The sequence below is a fragment of the Notamacropus eugenii genome, chromosome 2 (genome assembly GCF_028372415.1).
Source record: "Notamacropus eugenii isolate mMacEug1 chromosome 2, mMacEug1.pri_v2, whole genome shotgun sequence".
Lineage (NCBI taxonomy): Eukaryota > Metazoa > Chordata > Mammalia > Diprotodontia > Macropodidae > Notamacropus > Notamacropus eugenii.
The window spans coordinates 458,898,319-458,920,785 of record NC_092873.1 but is presented as its reverse complement, the minus strand read 5'-3'; the positions used below and the strand labels follow the sequence as shown (position 1 = coordinate 458,920,785).

The 22,467-nt window shown below is 35.3% G+C and overlaps 1 protein-coding gene across 3 annotated transcripts in view; it reads left to right on the top strand.

Annotated features, from left to right (window-relative positions):
• HMCN1 (hemicentin 1) overlaps positions 1 to 22,467 on the top strand; it is a 487,951-nt gene that overhangs the window by 255,789 nt on the left and 209,695 nt on the right. For all 3 annotated transcript variants that reach the window (XM_072648379.1, XM_072648380.1, XM_072648381.1), the window contains exons 17-29: positions 270 to 365; positions 1,587 to 1,714; positions 4,013 to 4,157; positions 7,389 to 7,501; positions 8,417 to 8,576; positions 10,840 to 11,008; positions 12,510 to 12,637; positions 14,842 to 15,114; positions 16,659 to 16,754; positions 17,599 to 17,793; positions 18,373 to 18,503; positions 18,629 to 18,776; positions 20,823 to 20,949. In XM_072648379.1, coding sequence (XP_072504480.1) covers positions 270 to 365; positions 1,587 to 1,714; positions 4,013 to 4,157; positions 7,389 to 7,501; positions 8,417 to 8,576; positions 10,840 to 11,008; positions 12,510 to 12,637; positions 14,842 to 15,114; positions 16,659 to 16,754; positions 17,599 to 17,793; positions 18,373 to 18,503; positions 18,629 to 18,776; positions 20,823 to 20,949 — 1,909 coding nt within the window. The remainder of the gene's footprint in view (positions 1 to 269; positions 366 to 1,586; positions 1,715 to 4,012; positions 4,158 to 7,388; positions 7,502 to 8,416; positions 8,577 to 10,839; positions 11,009 to 12,509; positions 12,638 to 14,841; positions 15,115 to 16,658; positions 16,755 to 17,598; positions 17,794 to 18,372; positions 18,504 to 18,628; positions 18,777 to 20,822; positions 20,950 to 22,467) is intronic.

The following is a 22,467-nucleotide window of genomic DNA, read 5'->3' as shown; positions in this document are numbered from 1 at the left end:
TGGACTAATTAGGAAGATGATTGATTGAGATTTTCCTTTGTTCTGGTTATTTTTATTTTGAATAGTAGATGTAGACTAGGTTTACTGTATGTGTTATTCAAGCGATGTTCATGAAAAAGCAGAAAGATGGTAGAACTTAAGCATTTAAATTCTAAGAAGTAGGCAGCTGCATTTTCTCTGAAAGTCTTCCTGAAATAGTAAAATTGAGTTAAATGTTTTGGTCCTTGGAAATACTTTTGCACAAAGCTATTCCTTTATTTCCATTTTAGATTTGTGGGCCAGCGATAAAGGCACTTATGTTTGTGAAGCTGAGAACCAGTTTGGAAAGATCCAGGCACAAGCGACCATAACAGTGACAGGACTTGGTAAGAAGGCTCTGGTCATCCTTCTGATAACAGGGCATCTCTGAATTTTCAGAACTTCAGTTGTTTGTATGAACAATCCACTTGTGTATCTTTTACATCTTAATGGCAGCACTCCATTTCTGTTATGATTAGATATGTCTGTGGGCTCATCTTTTTTTTTTTTTGTATAAAAAGATTTTTTTCCTTATTTCATAGAACTACAGCAACAGTGAGAATAAATCTTCTCATTTAAACTGAGAAAACTGAGGCACAGAGGTTAAGTAGTAACTTTGTCCCTGGCTAAGATTTGAATCCGTTCACTTCTGATTATACAACTAAGGACTCAGGGTCTTAGGTCAAGTCAAGGGTGATTAGCTTAAATGGCAGCACAGGGAAACATAATGTGTGTGCTGCCCTGCAGCTTTCCATTTTCTGCAAAGGTACACTCAGTAGGTAACCCTAAGCAGAGGTGACCCACATGAGGGTGGAAGTTTCCAGCAGAGAGTTGGCAATATGAGGCTGGAGCTTAGAGAAGATATCAGAGTACATAAAGGCAGGAGCCATGTGCACAGTGGTTATGATTATATCTTGGAAGTGGGGAGAGAAAGACACAGGAGAGAGGCAGAGGGAGAGAGAGAGAGAGACAGAAAGAAACAGAGAAAGAGAGAAAGAGAAAGACAGAGAGAGACAGAGAGAGAGAGAGAGAGAGAGACAGAGAGAAACACTAAGGCAGAGTCTTTAAGGATACTCATTTAGGCAGCTAGGTGCACAAAGGGTAGAGTGTTGAGCTTGGAATCAGGAGGACCTTGAGTCCAAATTTGTCCTTAGACACTTACTAGCCATGTAATCTTGGGCAAGTCACTTAAACTCTGTTTGTCCCGGTTTCCTCAACCATAAAATGCAGATGATAATAACGGCACCTGCCTCCTGAGGTAATTATGAGCTAATATGTGTAAAATGCCTGACACATAGTAGATGTTTAATCAGAAGTCTTGGGTTTTAGTTATTGGGTTCTTATAGTAGATACCAGACGATTTGGAGCTGGACTTAAATGCTGTAAAATGGAGCTGATAATAGCACCTAACCTGCAGAGTTGTTGTGAAAATCAAAAGAGGTAACAGGCATATAGCATTTTACACACCGTAAAGCACTACTTTAATTAGAGCTTTCAGATAGGATATAGGTAACTTATTATTGTGGACGAGGCCTAATTAAATGTAACAAATTCTCTCTTGCATTCAGTTGCTCCACTCATTGGAATCAGCCCTGCTGTAGCCAACGTAATTGAAGGGCAGCAGCTAACTTTGCCTTGCATCTTGTTGGCTGGAAATCCCATTCCGGAACGTCGATGGCTGAAGAACTCAGCTATGGTAAGAGTGTTCTTTCGATTGAAAAATTAAAGAATATCTGATAAACATACTATAAATTACATTTCACAAGTTGCCAAAAACATTATCAAGTGAATATATTTAAACAGTGTGTGATTTGTGTTGGGAGATGGAAGGGATAAACAGGTCACTGAGGAAGAAAATTTGTCCTTTGCATGATTTTTACAAGATTGAATATATTAAATTTCACCATTGATTTTGGCTGGATTATTTTCCCCCTTTTTTGTATCTATTTAGTATTTCATTTTCCCCCAGTTATGTGTAAACAACAATTTTTAACATTTGTGTTCAAAACTTTTAGTTCCAAATTCTCTCCCTTCCTTTCTCCCCACTCCCCTCATTGAGAAGGCAAGCAATTCCATATAGATTATATATGTGTAGTCATGCAGAATATATTCATAATAGTCAAGTTGTGAAAGAAAATATAGATAAAAAACTCAAGAAAAATAAAGTGAAAAAAGAAAAAGAAGTTGTTTCAATCTTCACTCAGACACCATCACTTCTTTCTGTGGGTATAGAAAGCATTTTTCATCCTAAATCCTTCAGGATTGTCATGGGTCATTGCTATTGCTGAGAACAGATAAATCATTCACAGCTGATCATCTTACAATATTGCTGTTACTTTGTGCCCATTACCTTTCACCTTATATCAACCCATGTAAGTCTTTCTAGGTTTTTCTGAGAGCATCCTGCTCATCATTTCTTATACTACAATAATATTCCATCACAATTCCATACCGTAACTTATTTAGTCATTCCCTAATTGATAAGCATCCCCTCAATTTCCAATTCTGTACCCCCAGAAAAGAGCTGCTATAAATATATTTGTATATATAAGTCCTTTTACTTTCTTGTTTTTTAATCTCTTATGGGATACAGACTTAGTAACAGTATTGCCATATCAAAGGGTGCCAAGCCTAGAGGCCTGTATTGGGCTACCCGAGTCTTTCCTACCTGTCCCAGGTCTTCGGCTGGCCACGCCGGATGCACATATGAGAGAAAGGATGTTCCAGAGTCGAACAGGGGTTGAGCTTTATTCCAGGGAATCGGTTACAAGTCCAGGGGGAGGTCTTCCTTAGGAGGAAGAGGGGGAGATTTCCTAAGGAGGCTAAGCTTAAGGGATTGGAAGTAGAAGTACAAGCGGGGAGAGAGGGGGAGGGGAGAGAGGAAAGAAAAGAAGCGGAGCCCTACTTTTCTCTTTGGCTCCACACGTGCTAAGAGAGAGCTTTCTGGCTTCCTTAATCCTACTTAATCTTCAGCCACACAGTTTGCATCTCAATACCATGCTGTTAGGTAACTAGGTGTGCTCCAATCCGGGACGACCTCGAGGGCAGGGAGACTCCACCCATCAGGTATCTCCGGGGGAGAGGCGGAAATACCCGAGCTAGCCGAGCTAGCTCAGTCTGACCTTCTCGAACCCCCGCTGTTCATGGAGGGCCTCGTAAGACTCTAAGATTTAGAAGTCCCACTTTTACCTGCCCGAGACTGTCCACACGGAATTGAGCTTCCAGTCCCAACAAAAGGGTATGCATGGTTTTATAGCCTTTGGACATAGTTCCAAATTGCTCTATAGAATGGTTTACTCAATTATACAGCCAGTAAGTTTGTGAGGTTATATTTGAACTCATCTCTCCCTGACTGCAGGCTCAACACTTGTTCTAGTGCACTATATAACTACACATCTGCAGTCTCATCTATATAGGAAGAAATAGACCAAGAAAGGTTAAGTAATTTACCTCTAGTCACCCAAAGAGTAAATGTATATGTGAGGCGAGATTTGAGCCTACACCACTCCTGACTTCAGGTCCAGTACTGATGATTAAGTGACCATCCGTTTGCCAGAATGACTGCCTAAGAACCGCTGGCCCATAGTTTGCCAAAATACAAATATAATCTGCTTGTGTCAAGGTAATAAGATCTTCTGTGTAGGAAAGAACATCTTCAAGCCAAGTCTGTCTTTTTCTTAAGTAGAATTGGATGATAGGTAATAAATATACAGAAGTGTGAAACTTGACTGTCTGATAAATGTTAATGGAGATTACTTGTGAGGCTTCTCATTATTAATACAGTTGTAACTGCCTTTGCACTGTCTATTGGTTTTCTCTTATATGCAGCATTTTTCTTTTAAAAATTTTTTGAAGCAGAAAACAAAAAAGATTTTAAAAGATTTCTTGATTTTTTTAACTTCCCTAATACCTGATGAAAACAATGTCTAAAGTTTAGGACTTGGCATGTGCTTGACTTTATTTCTTAAAATGACCCTCTTCTTTTCTCTTTAAGTTGATTCCAAATCCCTATATCAGTATTCGCAGTGATGGGAGCCTTCACCTTGAAAGAGTTCGCCTTCAAGATGGAGGGGAATATACCTGCGTGGCAAGTAATGTTGCTGGAGCTCACAATAAAACTACCGATGTCAATGTGTATGGTAAGAAGTCTATTCAGTGAAATCTTTGCCAGAAATTGTTGCTAAAACATGGATATTATAGGTTAAATTAAAGCAAATACCAAACTAATCTCTTCCTAAAGTTTTGAAATAAATTTGCATTGTTTTTATTCTTATAGGAATCTTTATTTTAATTTTTTTAAAAACCTACAATGATTAATGACTTTTCCAGACTCCCCTTTTCTATTAAGAAAATAAAAATGCTAGGGGGAGTTGGCAACTCCTGCTTGCCAAGTGCTTGTGTAAGTAGTTTCTTAATTGATAAAAGGGAACACAACTCAGAGAAAGAGAGAATGTTTGAAAATATATTGTGATTTCAGGCAAGCTGAACACTTTATACTTTCCAAAATTGCCTTTCCCTTGCTGATTGTGCAATAAGCTTGTCCTTAAGAATGACCTCCTGGTCTTCCAGAGATAGTCTGAACTTTTCATGTGGTCACTACTGCTTGCTACACATATACAATCCTCATGAATGTTAAACATTTTAAAGGTCACTGATTTGTTTAAATGATGGAACATCTTTTTCTATTTATTCCTGCCAATGGTTGACCTGTTGTATCTCATTTATAAGTGACTGTCTTGTAATTATTTGAGGAATTAGATTGCCTCTTTTGAGATTAGAAACACTTACCAAGTTAATGGAAAATAGCTCTGGAGGAGGGCCAGACTGGAACTAAATAGCTTAAGACAAGATAGTCCATTGGCTAAAAAATATTCAGTTGCTATCATAGATCTGTTATCCCATCCTTACCCATCTTGCGTGACTATAGTCCATGTATGCGTATCACTGTTCCAGAGGGAGTCTCTCCATTGTGCTAGGGTCCTTCTAGATCTCTTCACAACACTGCAGCATCCAGGCAGTTCATCATTTGCTGTGTGACTAGCTCATTATTTTTAAAAAATATATTTTTGGTGAATACATCTGTCTGATGACATCTTTTATACTGCCAGTTGAAAAATAAAATACTTTGAAAATATTAGAATGACAAGCTGGGAAATGACCTTATGTGTCTCCTGACTCTTGGCAGAGAAATGATGGACTAGATGTACAGGATGAGACATTCATTTTAGACACGGCCAATGTGTTGGTTTGTTTGGAGTGAGAAAATGGGTGGTGCTAGAGATTCAAAAAAAGAAAAGGACATCAAGAAGACATTAAAATTACACAACTTAAAAAATCAAGAGGGGATACCAACAGGATAATTTTCTTACCATTGTGTTAACTTTAGCATACAATTTAAAAAATAGAAGTATATTCTCTCATATATAGTTTATTCTTTCTTCTTTGAACAGTGAAATATCTATAGATTGGTGTTGTTATAATTTAAAGGATCTCAAAGGGACCATGAGTTTAGTGGCTTTCTAACCTTTTTGGTCTGCAAACTGCCCAACTGAACAAAAACATCTTGAGGGTTAGCAGTTCCTCATCCTTCTCCATCAACTGGGAGTTACTATTCTAATCTCTCCCTTTCTTTAAATCGATGTTCCTCTGGATGTGATAATATTGATGATTATAATGAATCAATTAATTTCTAAAAGTGCTTGACACAATAAACAAATGCCTTGATATTGCTTTGTTGTATTTATGCAAAAGATCAATCCACGCACGAACTACAAGGTAAATGTGATCTGTATATTGAGATCAAGTGTCCCACTTGTCAGTACAAGGCACCTATTCACCATTACAAATAAATGATCCTCTGTTATTGTCAAAATTCTCCAAATCAAGAAATGTTCTGTCTCCTTTAATAACACATTTTAGGCCAGCCAGTTGAACAAGTCAATTAGTTTAAAATACAAGGTACTAACCCAATGGATTTGGAATTAGTGCCTTGAATCTCCAAAGCATTCTCATGACTGGCTTTTTCATTTACATCAATCATGTAGGTACCACGCTGGTACTTGCCTAAGCAGATTTTTCAGGTTTCTCAATTTTCCTTAATTATATTTATCACCATTCTTACAGTTGCCCAGTCATGAGATGTCTGTGCCTTACAAATAATGTATATCCTCAGTATATAGTAGTTGAAGGAATGAATTAGCAGATGTATGCAAGTACAAAGTAAGATGAAATGTTGAACGATTACTTAATAAATTTGGCTGATAGAGACAGTTTTTTTCTGAATAATTTAGGGGAAGTTTTATCAATGTCCAAATTTCCTCAGTTATTAAAACAATTGCCTCAATTCTCTATTTCATCTTCATTTCTCAGACTCAGTATTTATTTGGTAAAATGGCTTACTTAACTATCATGAATTGTTATACCAGCTAAGTTGGCAATTCTCAAGAATTACCAAGAATTCATTCTGCAACTTCGTTATTTCTTTCTCTGGGGAGTAGTCCATCATTCCTTTTATCACCTACTGCATTCCTTCAAAGTCTATTCTTGAAATATTTTAGGAAAATATATTTCATTTTCTAAGCTAAATATGTCTTTAAAGTTGTAACTTTGTTTAAAAAATGAGAGTTCTCCCCCTTATTTTTTATGATTAAATATGGTCCATCTTTCTGTAACTGGGTTCCAGTCATTTTATTGATGATATAAGAGAATGTGTGCTCTCTTTGGCCCTTGGTCTGAGCCTTGAAAGAATTAGTGAGATTCTAAAAAGCAGAAGTAAGAAGAATAACATTCTAGAACTGGGGGACTGCCAGGACAAAGATCAGAAAAAGAAGATGGAACATGTGAATAATAACCAGTTAGTGTTTGAAGGAAAGAACCTGGCCCCTTCCTACCTTCCCAGTCTTCATTCTCTTTCCTCTACTCAACAAGTCAGCAACACCTGCCATCTTGCATTTCCTCCAAAACAACATCTTCTATCTGTTCTTTCACTGGCTGAACCTACCCTGCTCCCTCAAGCCTTCTTAAGATGTATTTCTTTCTTAAAGTTGTATGAGGAAATGACTTTTCCATCTTGCTTTCTTCCTGCCCTATGGTTATTCTCATGAGGTTCAACTCAGGCCCGCTACATAATTAAATTTTAATAATTTTTATGAGGTTCTTGAGAAAGTCAATTAATCATTGTCTATTGGCCATTGACTCAGCATACTAACTTGTACTATCTTTCTCAGAAGCTATTTCCCTGCTAGGCTTTTCAAACTTTCTAAAAACTGTAATAATTTTAATATGAAACAGAATCTATGAAGTTTAAAGGAGTAGATAGACAGGACTGACTATTGAGCCATGCCAAATTTGACATTTGGTTTTCTTTTTAGTTCTACCAATTATTCAGCACGGACAACAGATATTCAGCACAATTGAAGGTGTCCCTGTAAGTTTACCATGCAAAGCAAGTGGAGTTCCCAAACCAGCTATTGTCTGGTCCAAGGTAAGCATCTCATTTTACTTAGAAGAAATACTGTTACTCTGTACCTTGGACCTTTAATAGTAGATTAGATAATGTTGCTTCACTACAACTTCACTGATGGCAGTGTATTCTTCCCCTGATATAGATATTAACACCCTTATGACGACATAGATAGTACTCATAACTTGATGTTGCCAAGAAAAAAACCCCATCACCTAGTGACCATACATTTGGAAATTTTCCAGACTTAGACTAGTCTTCTAATAACTGACATAGAATCCATCTGCTAAACTCCAGTGGAAGCCTTTCCACCTTAATAGGATCTATTGTTTTGCATTGCATAAACATCATTTGAAAAGAAAAGGGCACATCCACACCATGATGAGACATCAGTATATGGATTTAACAGAGCCAGTCTTCCATAAAAACAGAGGGAAAGCATCAAATAAAAATTTATTGTGTCCATTTAGTATATAGAGCTTAAATATTTTAATATAAAATTTCATTTCACACTTTTAAAATCCGTGACATGAAGAACACATGTTGTTATTTGTATTTGATATACAACAATAAATTGAAACATAACGTTCAGGTAGCAAAGCCATTCCTAAGACCTATTTCTCTTGCTCCCCCATTCGGTGTCCTTGAACTAAACTGATCTACCTTCTCTTCTTTTTTTTCCATTTTTCCTTGGTAGATAAGGAAAGAAAAGTCTTGGCAATACCTTGAATTCCATGTAATGAAGTAACCTGATACTTTTCTTTGCCTTTAAATTTCTGTTCTTTAACAGAAGGAGTATTTTTGTTAACATAGTTGAAGTTATATATTCTTTAGAAATAGAAGGTTACCTATTTTTTGTTTTCTCCCAGATAGTGTCATGTTTCTATTGTCTAAACACGTGTTTACACATTCGTTGATCTTTATTCTATTTTGTAGAAAGGAGAACTGATTTCTCCCAGCAATGCTAAATTTTCTGCAGCATTAGATGGCAGTTTATATATAGTGTCACCAGGAGGTGAGGAAAGTGGCGAATATGTCTGCACTGCCACCAATGCAGCGGGATATGCCAAAAGAAAAGTTCAACTGACAGTTTATGGTAAGAGCCTATTTGAAGAATGTTTTTCATTGACATCGTCTATCTTTGCCAAAACACACAGCTTTCCCTTACATAACCTTACCCCAAGTCTGTACCCCTAAAGTAAGCCTTACTTTTTCCCAAAAATGTAATCTTTCTGCCAACTAAAATCTCATATAAGGGCAACTCTACCCAACTGTGATTTTGGTTTTAAGCGGGGAAAGTATATAAGCGCATGGAAAATTTTATTATGTTTTCTCAGAATAATATGCTCATTACACCCAATCCTTGTTCAGTAATACCAGTTAGTTAAAAGTATTAGCCAGCCAAACCGCAGTTATGTCTTGGGTTAGAGTTGTGCCCTGGAGGGCTACTTTTGCAGATGGCTTACTTTAAGACTGCATTTCAGCTGACCTTCTCTTAATCCTTGTACTAAAGAAAAAAAGTGAGAAGCCTTCTAATTGCCTTCCTATCATTTTTTCCATATTCCTCATTTAAAATGTCTGGAAACCATTAGATGACCCTTGAAATTTGGGGCTATATAAAGTCTCTTTGCACATCAAGTTTTGCAAGTTTTAATTATTTAATTAAAAAAATAGCTGACATTTCTATGGCACTTTAAACTGCCTAGAGGAAGCTATGTGGAGCAGTAGATGGAGCATTGGGTCTGCAGTCAGGAAGACCTGGGTCCAAATCTAGCCTTTGACACTACCTTTGTGACCTTGGGCAAGTTACTTAATGTCTGTCTGCCTCAGTTTCCTCAGCTGTACAAAGGAAATTCCAATAGTACCTACTTCCCAGAGTTGTGGTGAGGATCAAAGGAGATATTGTTAAACACTTTGCAGAGCGTCTAGCCCATAGTAAGCATTTAAAAAATGCTTATTCCTTCTTCTGCCTTTTAAATTTTATAAGTAGCTTTACATATACTATTTTACTTCATTCTCTAAACTCAGAGTGGTAAAATACTACAGGTGTTATTATTCATAAATTCCTACACTGATGCCTCATCATGGTACACACCCACATACACTCACTCACATACTTAATAAACTGCAGTGGCTCCCTATTACCTTGAAGATAAAATATAAACTTCTCATTTGGCATTTAAATCTCTTCAAAACCTTACTCCTTCCTACCTTTTCAGTCTTCTTACACATTACTCCATCACCTTTGTTCCTGATCAGGCAAATTGGCTTCATTGCTATTCACACTAATATAAAATACAAATAAACTATCCCAACATTAATAGGAAATTAAAGTATGAAATTACTCATTAAATAGAAAAATGTAAAGCAAAAAGGAGATGCATATTGAAAAATTTATGCTGAATAGAAATCAGAGACAATTGCTTGTTTTGTATTGTTTATGGTGAAATACTTACACACAAAGAAACATGACTCCTGCTGAAAAGTTATTCGTTGACTATTGTGACCTATTAATTATTATATTTTGTATCTCTCAGTTAAAAAGTGTAATAAAATAGAAAGTCATCTGCTTAGCTAGCTACATTGATCAAATTGACTGAATAATAAATTATTCATACATCCACCCTATTTCCCATGACATAGATAGGTTTTTAAATATTTAAATGAAGCATTTAATCACAGTAATCTCACTAAAATATTGGGTAGGAAATTGAAGATTATTCAGAGACCAATGGAGGGATAAATAAATGGTTGGCTTGAGTAGGTAGCAACATATTATATACAAGGAATTGTACAGGAGAAGCATCGTAAAGGATGTCATCCTAAAAATTCATGATTGAAAAAGAAGCTGCAGACATACAGTAAGAGTGAGAGATTATTAAAATATTGGCAAAAACTTTAGCACATTAATGGGTAGATGTGGATAAGAATCGCCTAGGATAGATAGTCAGGATTAGGTTGCATCCATGGAATACATCATTGGAGGGAGTGCTCATATACATAAGATTAATAGATCTATTTTATTTAGTTGTTTTATTTGCTTATTTAGTTATAATATTTAAAGATGAAGAAACAGAGACTTAAAGACACTAAAAACACTTGACAATGGTTATGCAATGTAAAGTACTTGAGGGACTATTATTGTCTTCCTTTGTATTTCCGATTTTAGCCAATCAATTATAATTATTATCAGAAGTAGAAATCAAACTCAGGTGTCTCTTAAGTTTTCAAAGCCCAGTACCCTTTCCATTGTAACATGTTTCCTCTCACCATATTTGTGGTAAGTGATGTATGTTTTCTTTTGTTTAATTTTAAATATATTTATTTTCCTTTTTAAATAAACAAAATGTGTATTTTAGTAAGGCCCAGAGTGTCAGGGGATCAACAAGGACTAACACAGGATAAGCCAATAGAGATCTCAGTCACAGCAGGTGAAGATGTCACACTTCCATGTGAGGTGAAAAGCCTGCCTCCACCCACAATTACATGGGCCAGAGAAACACAACTCATCTCCCCATTCTCTCCCAGGTAATAAGATTGGATGTGAATTGTGTCCTGTGAAAACAGAAATTCTGAGATACTGCTTTTCCCTGGTTTTCTCTGCTTTAAAAAACTTTTTTAATGATTCAAATCTTGTCATTTGGGGAACTAATTAGGAAATGGGATTTTACAGAGAACACATACCTTATTCTTTATTTTATTCAAGTTTAAGGGTTGTTACATAAACCAAATACTCTCCCACCTCTGTGCCTTTCATAAAGTTAACTCCTGTTATAATGGAAGTCTGGCCAATGGAGCCTCATTCTCAGAAAATGCACAGCCTTCTCCATTTGCCTCCAAACTGAATGGTTCTGGAGCCAGTTTTATATAGAATGTCTTCACATACTCCAAATCATGGGTCTCGGCTTTTCAATTACATTTCATTATACCTCTCCTGAAGTAGTCCCCATCTCTTTCTACTTATGGCAGTAAGCAGAATACATTGCCTATGCCCTGAGGATGGGCGTGCCCTGGATAGGTCCCTGTTACACTTTTATTGAAGAGTACCTGTGGGATTTTGTTATATTTAAAGCTGAAAAGCCATTAGCTCCACAGGAATAATACACAATACACTCTTTCATTTGTAGGATTTTCCACTTATTAGCTTTCTAGATCATCTTTTACAAATTAAGACATTGAAGTAATAGACTAAAACAGAAGTGTCAACATGGTGTCTGGGGACCCCACTCCACTGTGTGACCTGAACCAGATTAAAATGTAATTGAGAAGTACTTAACAAAATAAGTAAGAATACAATAGAACAAAAATAATGTTAAATTATGGTCTTCTTAGTCATTACACAGCCTGAAAAGATCCATATGTATGATTTAATGGTCCTATTTGAATTTGACTTCACTGAACTGAAGGGTTACCTGACTGGCCTTTAATTGTGACACACATGCTGTCATAATTAACACTGATCCTCACTTTAATACAATCAAGTAAGGACTCAAATCAACAGCAAATTTCTTCGTCTTCCAACTTGCAGAGGCCACTCTCCCGTTCCCCTGAGATTTCTTCAAGATTCAATCAACTGCCTGAAGTCTTCTCTGTTCTCCCCATTGTTCCTCATCCCCACCTCAAATTTTCCTGGGCTCCTTTAATTTCTAATTTTCTTATTTCATTCTCTATTTTGTATTATATTATCCAGTTACATATTTTATCCTGTTCTTTATAACTTGATCTCCTTTAGAACTAGAAAGTTTCATTTTAGTCTTTCTATCCAGAACCAAGGACAGCGACTTGCACTAGTAAGCTTTTATGTGTGTATTGAATTCATTTGAAAAAAAAATTCAGGCAAAGACAACCTCAACAGACCAAAATTAAATAGATAATTATGTTCCCCTTTCCTTTTTAAGCTATGCAGAAAGCTTATGACAGATGGGATATAGTTTCCATGCCACTGAAATTGTCAGGATTTCACAGGAGAGTATTAAGAAGGTTTGATTGTACTTATTCTTTTAAAGTATGTATGCTTCCTCTTTTACAGACACATCTTCCTTCCTTCGGGATCAATGAAAATCACTGAGACACGTGTTTCAGACAGTGGAATGTATCTTTGTGTTGCCACAAATATTGCAGGGAATGTGAGTCAGTCAGTTAAATTAAGTGTCCATGGTAAGTTTTGAGACTTGAAATAAAGACAATGTGTCCTATCTGATTACTCTGTCAATAGGCAATGGTGGCTTTTCTGAACTGGCAACCATGAAAACCCATTTCTTTCTTTATGTAACATATAAAACTTAGACTACATGCAAAAGAATTACTAGGTAAATATACAAAAAAATCAAAACAGCTTCTTGTAGAGCCAAGAAAAATTAACTTATTGTCCATAGGGTAATCAACTAATTTCTTTCAATTATCTCCCCCTAAAAGTGAATAATCCAAAACTTATGAAGTTTAGATATTACCAGTTTAATGTAAATTCCTACAGTCCCTGCTTGTATTGTTCTTGAAATAAAGGAAAATTTCAATACATAGCATTACTTTGGCTTTAAGTAAATAAGCATCTAGAAAATTAGATTCTCCCCTCTATTAAAGTATTCATTAATACTACATTAATACTAATACTACTACACCTACCTTTTAGGTAGTCTTTCATTTTTTTTCTCATTCTAAAGTATTTTACATTGAACTGCCAGAAAAAATTCTCATCAATAGTTTTCATGAAATGATTTCTCTTTTCAAAAATACACAGTGTCTTTCTTTTATCCATTGTACATAGTCTAAATTCCTCAGCTTAACATTGAAGGGATTATGTCAAATGCCTAATCATTCATTCTGATTGTATCTTCTAAAATCTTTCATTCCTTTCCACTATGGCACCTTTCTTTTATCAATGTTATAATGACTTCTCTGTTTATCTCCCTACCCCCTCCATTTATGAATTGCTTGTTCCTGTGTATAATCATCTCACACATGCTATTTTTTTCAACTTGGAATGGTATCCTCTTCATCAGTCTGTGTCTTAAGCCTTTTAAAAAATGACTCCAAATGTATAAATTTTGAAAACTCTTTTCTGATTAACTCCACCTGACAGATTATCCATCTATTTTCTTCCTTTCGGCACTTAGAAATTTGGTTTTGTGCATCAGTTTGCATTTTGTATGACTGTTGTATACTACTCTTTAGATATTTCATACACACACACACATATATATATACACATACTTGTGTATATATGTATGTATGTCATTTATGTAATTGTTCCTTGATATGTCTAATGGTCATAGAATGTTAGAGAGAGAAATTAGCTTAGAAATTGTCTAGTTCTTTTTCTTATTTTACAAATGAGAAAACTCATCTGGAAGGAGCAACTTGCTGAATTGTACTAGGTAGGGATAGAACCAGACTAGAACCCAAGTACTCTGACTCCTAGTCCAATGCCCCATCCATCTTATTGTGATTCTGTTTATTTTAGTATACTTGGCATTTGCTATAAATGCTTCTTGAGTAAATTGTTGTATGTTATGAACTCACAAGTTTTTCAACAAATCAGTTAAAGCATATTAGTAATGAAAAGATGAAGGAAAATAAAATTATTTTCAGTAGTCTGGATGTGAAAAACATTTTTTGAATTACCTTATATGAAATGTCCCCAAATTATACACTTTAAATTTTTGATGCTTTTGTTAGAGATAGGTTCTTATTTTATACTAAAACTATAATATTTTATACAGTTTATCATATCAATTATTATGAGAATGTGAATCATTTAACTTTTTTTATATTGATCTCTCCAGCAAGGTCTCAGGTAGAAAATTATTTTGCTAACTTCATTCCAAACAATGATGAGTGGACCATATAATTTCTAGACATTTAGGTTACTTTAGATACTTATGCAGTAGTGTTGATGGTTATGTGAATATGTATCCTGGCATATACGTTTTGAAGGCTCCCCTCCTTGTGCAAATTGTCCAAAGCTCCCTTTCATTCCCAAGCAATCCCAGGATCCTACAGTTTTCCAGAGTGTTTAGTTGTGTCTTAGGAAAAATGTCTCATCTCATTAGTGTTCAGCATCAGTGGGATATTTCATTCCAATGCCACATGTTTCTAATTCTTAGTTGTAGGAAGATCTCTGTGGTATACTCTGGTGCTTCTCTATTTCAAGATTTATAGCATCCTGAAAGATACAGTTATAATATTAGTTAATGTCATTTACAGTTAGCAAATTATCTGAGAATGTCAAATGGTTCTCTGGGTTATATACAAGTGGTCCTCTATTTTTGAATTTTTCATTCCATAGACTTACAGTTGGACATTGAACAAGTTACATAATGTTCCCTTGCTTGAAAATTTTAAATATATTTGGTTGTTTCTAGTTCCTCCAAGGATACAACGTGGCCCCAGACTTCTGAAGGTACAAGTTGGTCAGAGAGTGGACATCTCCTGTAATGCCCAAGGATTGCCTTTTCCTGTACTTACCTGGTTTAAAGATGGAAATATCATGGTGATTGATGGAGTACAGTATACCAACAGTCCAGATGGAACACTGAGCATTGACGAAGTCCAGCTTTCAGATTCTGGTGTATATAAATGTGTTGCTAATAATATAGCTGGCAGTGATGAGGCAGAGATAACGGTTCAAGTTCAAGGTAATTTTTTACATAGAGAAAGGTGGGGATAGAGAAGACAACTCGTATATTTAACTTATTTCTTAAAAATCATTGTGATTTTCTCGTGGACATAGTGTTTTTGCACAGTTCTACAGGCAAAAGTGAAAGGAGTCTCTTCCATATGTAACTAGAAGAGAAAAAAACATTAGATTGTGAATATGACCCTTTTTCATCTAGAACATATTTAGTATTTTTAATTTTTGAAAATGAAATCTCTATATTTGACATATCTAAACTACAACACCAAATATATTACATTTGTGAGAAATTATATATTGTTAGTGGAATTACTATTTTATCTAACTGTAGTTAGGTATACTTGTACAAATCATATTCCTAAGAAAAAGAGATGTGCTGTCACTTATGTTTGATGTTGAGTTTGCTTTGTATGATTGAAGGATAGATATGACATTTATTTAGGGATATGTGTGAGTGTATGTGTGTGATGAAAATGAGGGGCCAGAAAGGATCCACTGACGAGGGATTTGATCTAATTCTTGAAGGATGAGTGGATTTGGAAAGAGAAGGAGAAGGTAGATAAAAGAAGGGTATTCTAGGAAGTAAAAATTTCCCCATTTTTGCCTCAAATTTTTGTGATTTTAGCTGAGGGATGCTTATTTTTACATGTATTTTACTGTGCATGTGTATATGTCTATTTATTCACCTATATCTATATACATATTTTTCTATCTTCCCCTCCTTTGTGAAATCTTTATGTACCACTGTACACAACGATCTCTTCTAACCCTGAATTTCATAGTTCTATATGTAGATATGATGTATAATATATAGTTTTTATGTATATGTAACATATTCATGCATATTATGATCCTCAGAAATTCGAGTTCAAATTACAGAACATGCAGAGTGGAGCATATTATTTATTATCCTTGAAAGTTATATGATAAGACTTTCTCATTTCTTATCTTGTAGCTTACTGAGAGGCAGCATAGTGTGTAGGGAAGCATGCTGGAGTTGGAATCAGAATACAGGTCTCTTTGAACTTGTTCCTACCACCGGCTGTGTGAAAATAGGCAAGCTACTGAATATTTCAAACTTATTTTCTTCATCTGTGATGTCAGGGAAATCCTGCTTGTTAGTACATATTTCAAAAAGTTTTTTTGAGGATCAAATGAGATAAATGCTTTGTATAAAGCATTCTTACGTCACGGTATGATAGCAGTAATACTCGCATTTACATAGGGATTTAAGGTTTGCAAGGGACTTTACAAAGAGCATCTCATTTCCTACAAGATTAGTGGGAGGCAGGTGCTTTTATTATCTCCATTTCGTAGGTGAAGAAACTAAGAGAGGCAGAGATTCAATGATTTGCCCAGGGTCACATAACTAATAGGTATTTGAGACAGGATTTGAACTCTGATCTTCCTGACTCTACGTCCAGTGCTCTATTTAATGGGTTGTTAGCTGTATATATATCTTTGTATCACCACATACCACCTATCCTAGTGCTTCTCAGGGGTAAATTCTTGATAAATATTTAATACGTTCTTTTTTTTTAATAGAACCTCCAGCATTAGATGATCTGGATCCTCCTTATAACACCCCATTCCAAGAAAGAGTGGCCAACCAACGTATTGCATTTCCATGTCCAGTTAAAGGTATGGAATACTATTATTAATAATTTATCATGAGGAGCTAGTTTGAATAATTTATACAGTTTATTCATTTTTGCAATGTTATAACTTCTGAAAAAACATTCTTCAGTTCTTTTAAACTAAAATATATGTATGTTTAGTAGTTCTAATATTTAAAGTAAGTTCTGTGTGGAACAGTGAAGGAAGTCAAATCCTGACTATATTTTTTCATCTCATGGACTGAAGGCCACATACAAGGCAAATGCACGTTGATTTTGCTGATATGTTAATTTTCCATAAAAATTCTGATGCAACAAAGAGAAACATGTTAATAATGATCAGAACAGCAGCATAGTCATAGAATCATAAAACAATAATAATGAAATTCACAGAACAAAAGTCATAGAAAGTGAGATTTGGAATGGACATTAAAAGTCATAGTCAAACCTCCTATGCCATGCATGGAAACGTCTTTAAGAGATAGTGATAGGTGTGTATGTGTTCTTTTTTGACATATAGTGTACTCACCTATCTTTCGATATGTTTCTTTAAAATGTCAAAATTAATTCTCTATAACACATGAACTTTTTTACCTAATGACACTCAATTATATCAATAAAGATAACTTGCTTCCAACTTGAAATGAAGGATACATGTCTTAAAAGACATTCCAGGAATTAGAATTTTGAATAATGTAAGACCTTCAAATCATCAAACCACAAATGTCCTGGCAATAGTCTAATGTTTACGTACTCAATTGATAGTCAGTAAAATAATTGTTTTTCTTCTTAACGTAATAGTTATTTTCTTAACAACTGTTTTTATATTATTTGAAAAAAAGTCTAATATACTTTCTTTTTCTCCTTAGGTACCCCCAAACCTACAATCAAATGGCTGCATAATGGCAGAGAGTTGACAGGCAGAGAACCCGGCCTTTTGATTTTGGAGAACGGAGCATTGTTGGTTATTGCTTCAGTTACACCCTTTGATAACGGGGAGTACATCTGCGTGGCAACCAATGAAGCTGGAACTACAGAAAGAAAATATAATCTCAAAGTTCATGGTAAAACTGCCACAGAATACAAAAATTTCATGACTTAAAGCATGGTCTTTTTCAAGTACTTATTTAAAAATTTTATTTAGTCCATCATGCTGAGTCTGATTTTACAACATTCCAAATCCTTACTAAGTGGTTGTTTGGGGATCTGCCCAGTGAATTTTTAGCCTAAACTTGCGAATATCACTTTACTCAAATAATGATTCAATGAACCAATTTAATTTTATACTAAAGTTATAAATGCTAATTTCCTTGAAAAGATTAAATAAGTAAATAAATTAAATGAAAATTCAATAGATGTCAGAATGAATTGGTAATAAAACAGAAATGTAGCATAAAAAAGAAAAAAATAGACAAATTAAAGAAATTTTTAAAGAATTCTAATATATCGCCAATGCTTTGATCTTATGTTCAGCCCTTCACTGCTGGGAGACTTCTTAGCATTTACCTTAAATTTCTTAATAGCCCATTCAGTATTTAGGAGGAAAGGAAAAAAAAGAATTATGCATGTTTTAGAAATTGACTTTTCTCCATAGCAATTCACCATCAAATAATTTGTTTAAGTAAAGCTTCCCTTTTTTGTAGTTCCTCCTGAAATCAGAGATAAAGGACAAGTGACAAATATATCTGTAGTGCTAAACCAACCCACAAATCTCTTTTGTGAAGTGTCAGGCAATCCTTCTCCTATCATCATGTGGTACAAAGATGATGTCCAGGTACGACCATCATATAAACTATTCAGATGTCAGTTCTTCTGTTCCAGTGAAGTTTCTAATTTGATTTTGACCTTTGCATGCCTGTGAAGTGTACCAATAATATTCATCTTTTGTGGACCCCGAAGGTGACTGAAAGCAGCTCTGTCCAGATAACCCACAATGGGAAGATGCTACAACTCTTCAAAGCTTCTCCGGATGATGCTGGCCGCTATACCTGCAGAGCAATTAATATCGCTGGCAATTCTGAGAAGGACTTCAACATTGCCGTGCTTAGTAAGCAGAACACTTTTTTGAGATCTCAGTCCCACATATATGTCAATTGACTACATTAGAATGAGTTGGTGATGGGGAAAGAATATGTAGGACCAGATGCCCTTAGCTACAATTTTTTCTTCAAGTTGGGGAATAAATTTGAATGGAAAGTTACAGTTATTCCAATTCTTTTACATGGTAGCATCTTGAAGTTGTTGCTGTTACTCTCTATATGAACTATCAAAGCAACATTAATGACTTCTTAGAAATTATCCATCATTGCCTACCTACAGACACACAAAAGCTGTGCCCAAATGGGTATGCATGAGATTAACTGAAAAGAATGAGCATCTTTTTGCCTTAGAGGGACCATATACAATGACTTATTCTTCTTCCCAACCCTAGAATCTGGTGACATGTTCTTTTATGCTTGGTTACAGTATTGAAGGCCATAAAAGTTTTAATAATATTATGTTAGAATAAATCATAGGTTCCCAGAGTGGGTACCTCCTGGGGGCACTGGAATGATCCAGGGGAATGGTAGTAGTTTGAAATGATACAAATTTCAAAAAAAAGAAAGCATTATAGGGTTAAATAAAGTAGATTTCCAGGGGGACACTGGATAACTTTTTTTGAAAAGAGGACAGCAAGCCAAATAAGTTTGGAATCCTGGGTGTTAGATTGAGAAAAGCAGCCCAAATTCTAGTTCTGTCATATATGTAACTCCACAGTGACTTAGGAAGGACCAAGTCCTTATCTTGGGCTGCCATTGAGTATCAGCAGTTAATGTTTGTAGACATCTAAAAATATTTAGCACTCTGTGCCATTTTTATCACTTGACGAATGGAAAAGGGACATAGTACTATGGGCCATCAGAAAATGATCCTGGACTTAATGTCAAGAAGGCTTGATTTCCAGTTCTGTTTCATTATTACTATCTCTGTGACCATATCTAAGTCAAATAACCTTTCTGAACCTCAATTTCCTTATCCATAATATTAAGATATTAATACCTACACTACTTACACTGACAGATTGTTGTAAAGCTTAAGTGGGATCATCTGTATAAAAAACTTTGCAACCTTAAAGTACTCGATAAATGTTTTTTTTTCCTAAATTTTGTATGTCTGATTGGTGGTTCTACTACCCATCATAGTACATAAAGAATGCTAATTAATTCTTATGATTATTGTTAGAATTATAAATAATCTCTGACTGCCCCTCTATTGACGATATTCCTTTCCATGTTTACACTAGTTCTTGCACAGCAAATAAAACATTCATCCCTAGGCTCTTATTCAGAATTTTTCTGGCTTAGAAGAACCTGCTACAGCCACTGGCATACGTTTTAAGAAGTCAATATCATGTCTACCCCAAAAGGAGGCATCGGGATTGTTTTTTGTGTAAGCAAGAAAGAACCGTATAACCAAAGATGAATGCAAATAAGGGGAAAATAACCATTACTGACATTATTGGGGGATGGGGCATGGTATAAGGGAAGAAAAGGAATGAAGAGAGAAGAAAAGAAGTAGTGCAATATGCTTAGTGATTTCAGCACTAGGGTAATTTTTGGATATACGATATTCTGTATATCATATTCCCACAAAATTCATCAACTAGATGCTTTTAACAGGATCTGTAATGATAAACTGAGAATAGCACTGTGGCTTGATATACACTATTTGAAGTGAAAGGACTTTAGTCATTCATATAACAAGGATTCTTAAATTTCCAGAGGTTATGCTAGCAATAAGTTATTTTGCATGAAATTTATCTCCTCATAAACAATCCTCCTATCCCCTTGTTACACATGTGCCTGAATGGTTCTTCAAAATAAAATCTGATTTAAGAGCAAAGGTGTTAGTCCAGGAAGTATAAATCACCCCAGAAGAGCTTTCATGAGTTTTTTCCAGTTTCTCATTTAAAATCTTGGCTCTTCTACTATATTGTGAGAAGGAATTATTTTCTTGCATTTTGAACTTTAAAAACTTGTTGAACTGATGAAGGAACATTTATTTTCCCATGTGTTAATTTGTAGATTCTCATGGTAAAATCTCTTTGTTCAAGTTCCACCCATCATAATAGGTGCCAATTTTCCAAGTGAAGTCTCGGTTATTCTCAACCATGACACCAGCCTTGAGTGTCAGGTCAAAGGCACTCCGTTTCCTGCTATTCAGTGGTTCAAAGATGGCAAGTAAGTACTTCTTCTTTGTCTGCAGCAAAGCCTCTACTGATAAAGTATAATTATTTGAAGAATAATAATAACACTTACATACCCCTCTTCCTGTGTGTCAGGCGCTTTACAAATATTATCTTATTGGATCCTCATTTTACAGGTAAGGAAAATGGGTCAGGTGGATGTTAAGTGACTTGCCCAGAGTCACACAAGTAATATGTGTCTAAAGCCATATTTAAGCTCAGGTCTTCCTGACCCCAGGCCCAGTTCCCTATGCACTGTGCCACCTATGAAGGGGCATAATGTAAGGAAGCATTGTAAACCTCCTCCCTTCATTTATTACTTTGACACATGTGGTATGATTAGACTGATGCTTCTTGAAAGTAATCTTAAATATATTGGGTGCCTTTCATGCTTAAAATTTATAGAGTACATTATAAATGGTGCCAGGTGATTTTTTGAAATAAAACCAAACTTTTACCCACTAATGAGATAGATGTTAATGACAGACTAATGATCAGTCATGAAGAATTTCACATATGACTGTGTTTTTTCTCACATATAAGGACATCAAATTGTCACCAAAAAACCCCTATGATTTGGCAATAATATTAGAATGAACACTTGAGAAGGAAAAAAATGCCATCTGTAGAAGGAAAAAAATGCCATCTTATGACCCATGCAGAACCTATGGGTGGCCACTTCAGAATTCTAGAAGAGGTATGGATTTCAACAAGACTCAAATGGTTGCACTGATCCAAATCAGTAGAGTCCTGATGAATAAAAGCTAAGCCATACAGGCCTCACTTTCCCTGTTGTTAGCAATAAGCTTTTCTTAAGCATTTATGTGCTAAGCACTCTACCAAGTGATGGAGATACAGAGAAAAATCTGAACAGTTCCTGCCATCAAGGAACTTCAAACAAATCATACACTGAGCTAAAATACAAAGAAACTAAAAATTTTTAATATTACCCCCCTTTAAAAATTCTCTGTTAAAATAATACTACTCCAAAACATCTATCACTTTATTTTTTTTAAATCATCTATCACTTTAAAAAGATGGTACATGTGAGGCAAGTTTAAATTTTTCATATTTTCTTGCCTATACACCATCATCCTTTGCTCTCTTGCTAGAAACAGCAGAATTTTGAAAGGGTATAGGGACAAGTGGTTTATCCAACTAAAATAAATCCCATTGTCCTGAATTCAAAGAAAAAATATATCATTCCAACAGACAGTGTTATTAAAAAAAATTAAGGTGAAGGGAAATTAACCTCTTTTCCATCAAAGATTCTTTTCTAGTCTCTCACTAATGGAAAACCCAATAATATATCGTGTGGTTAAATAAGGCAGCCTGATGATGTAGAGAACTGACCTTGAAGTCAGGAAAACCTTGGTTCAGATTTGTCCTCTGACACAATAGCTGACTCAAGTTCCAGAGCAGATATGTTTTCGTAGATAAGCTTTCATGGAGGGAATTTCTTATAATAATAAAGTTACAGATCTAGTTACTACTGCCATATCCACCTCCCCCA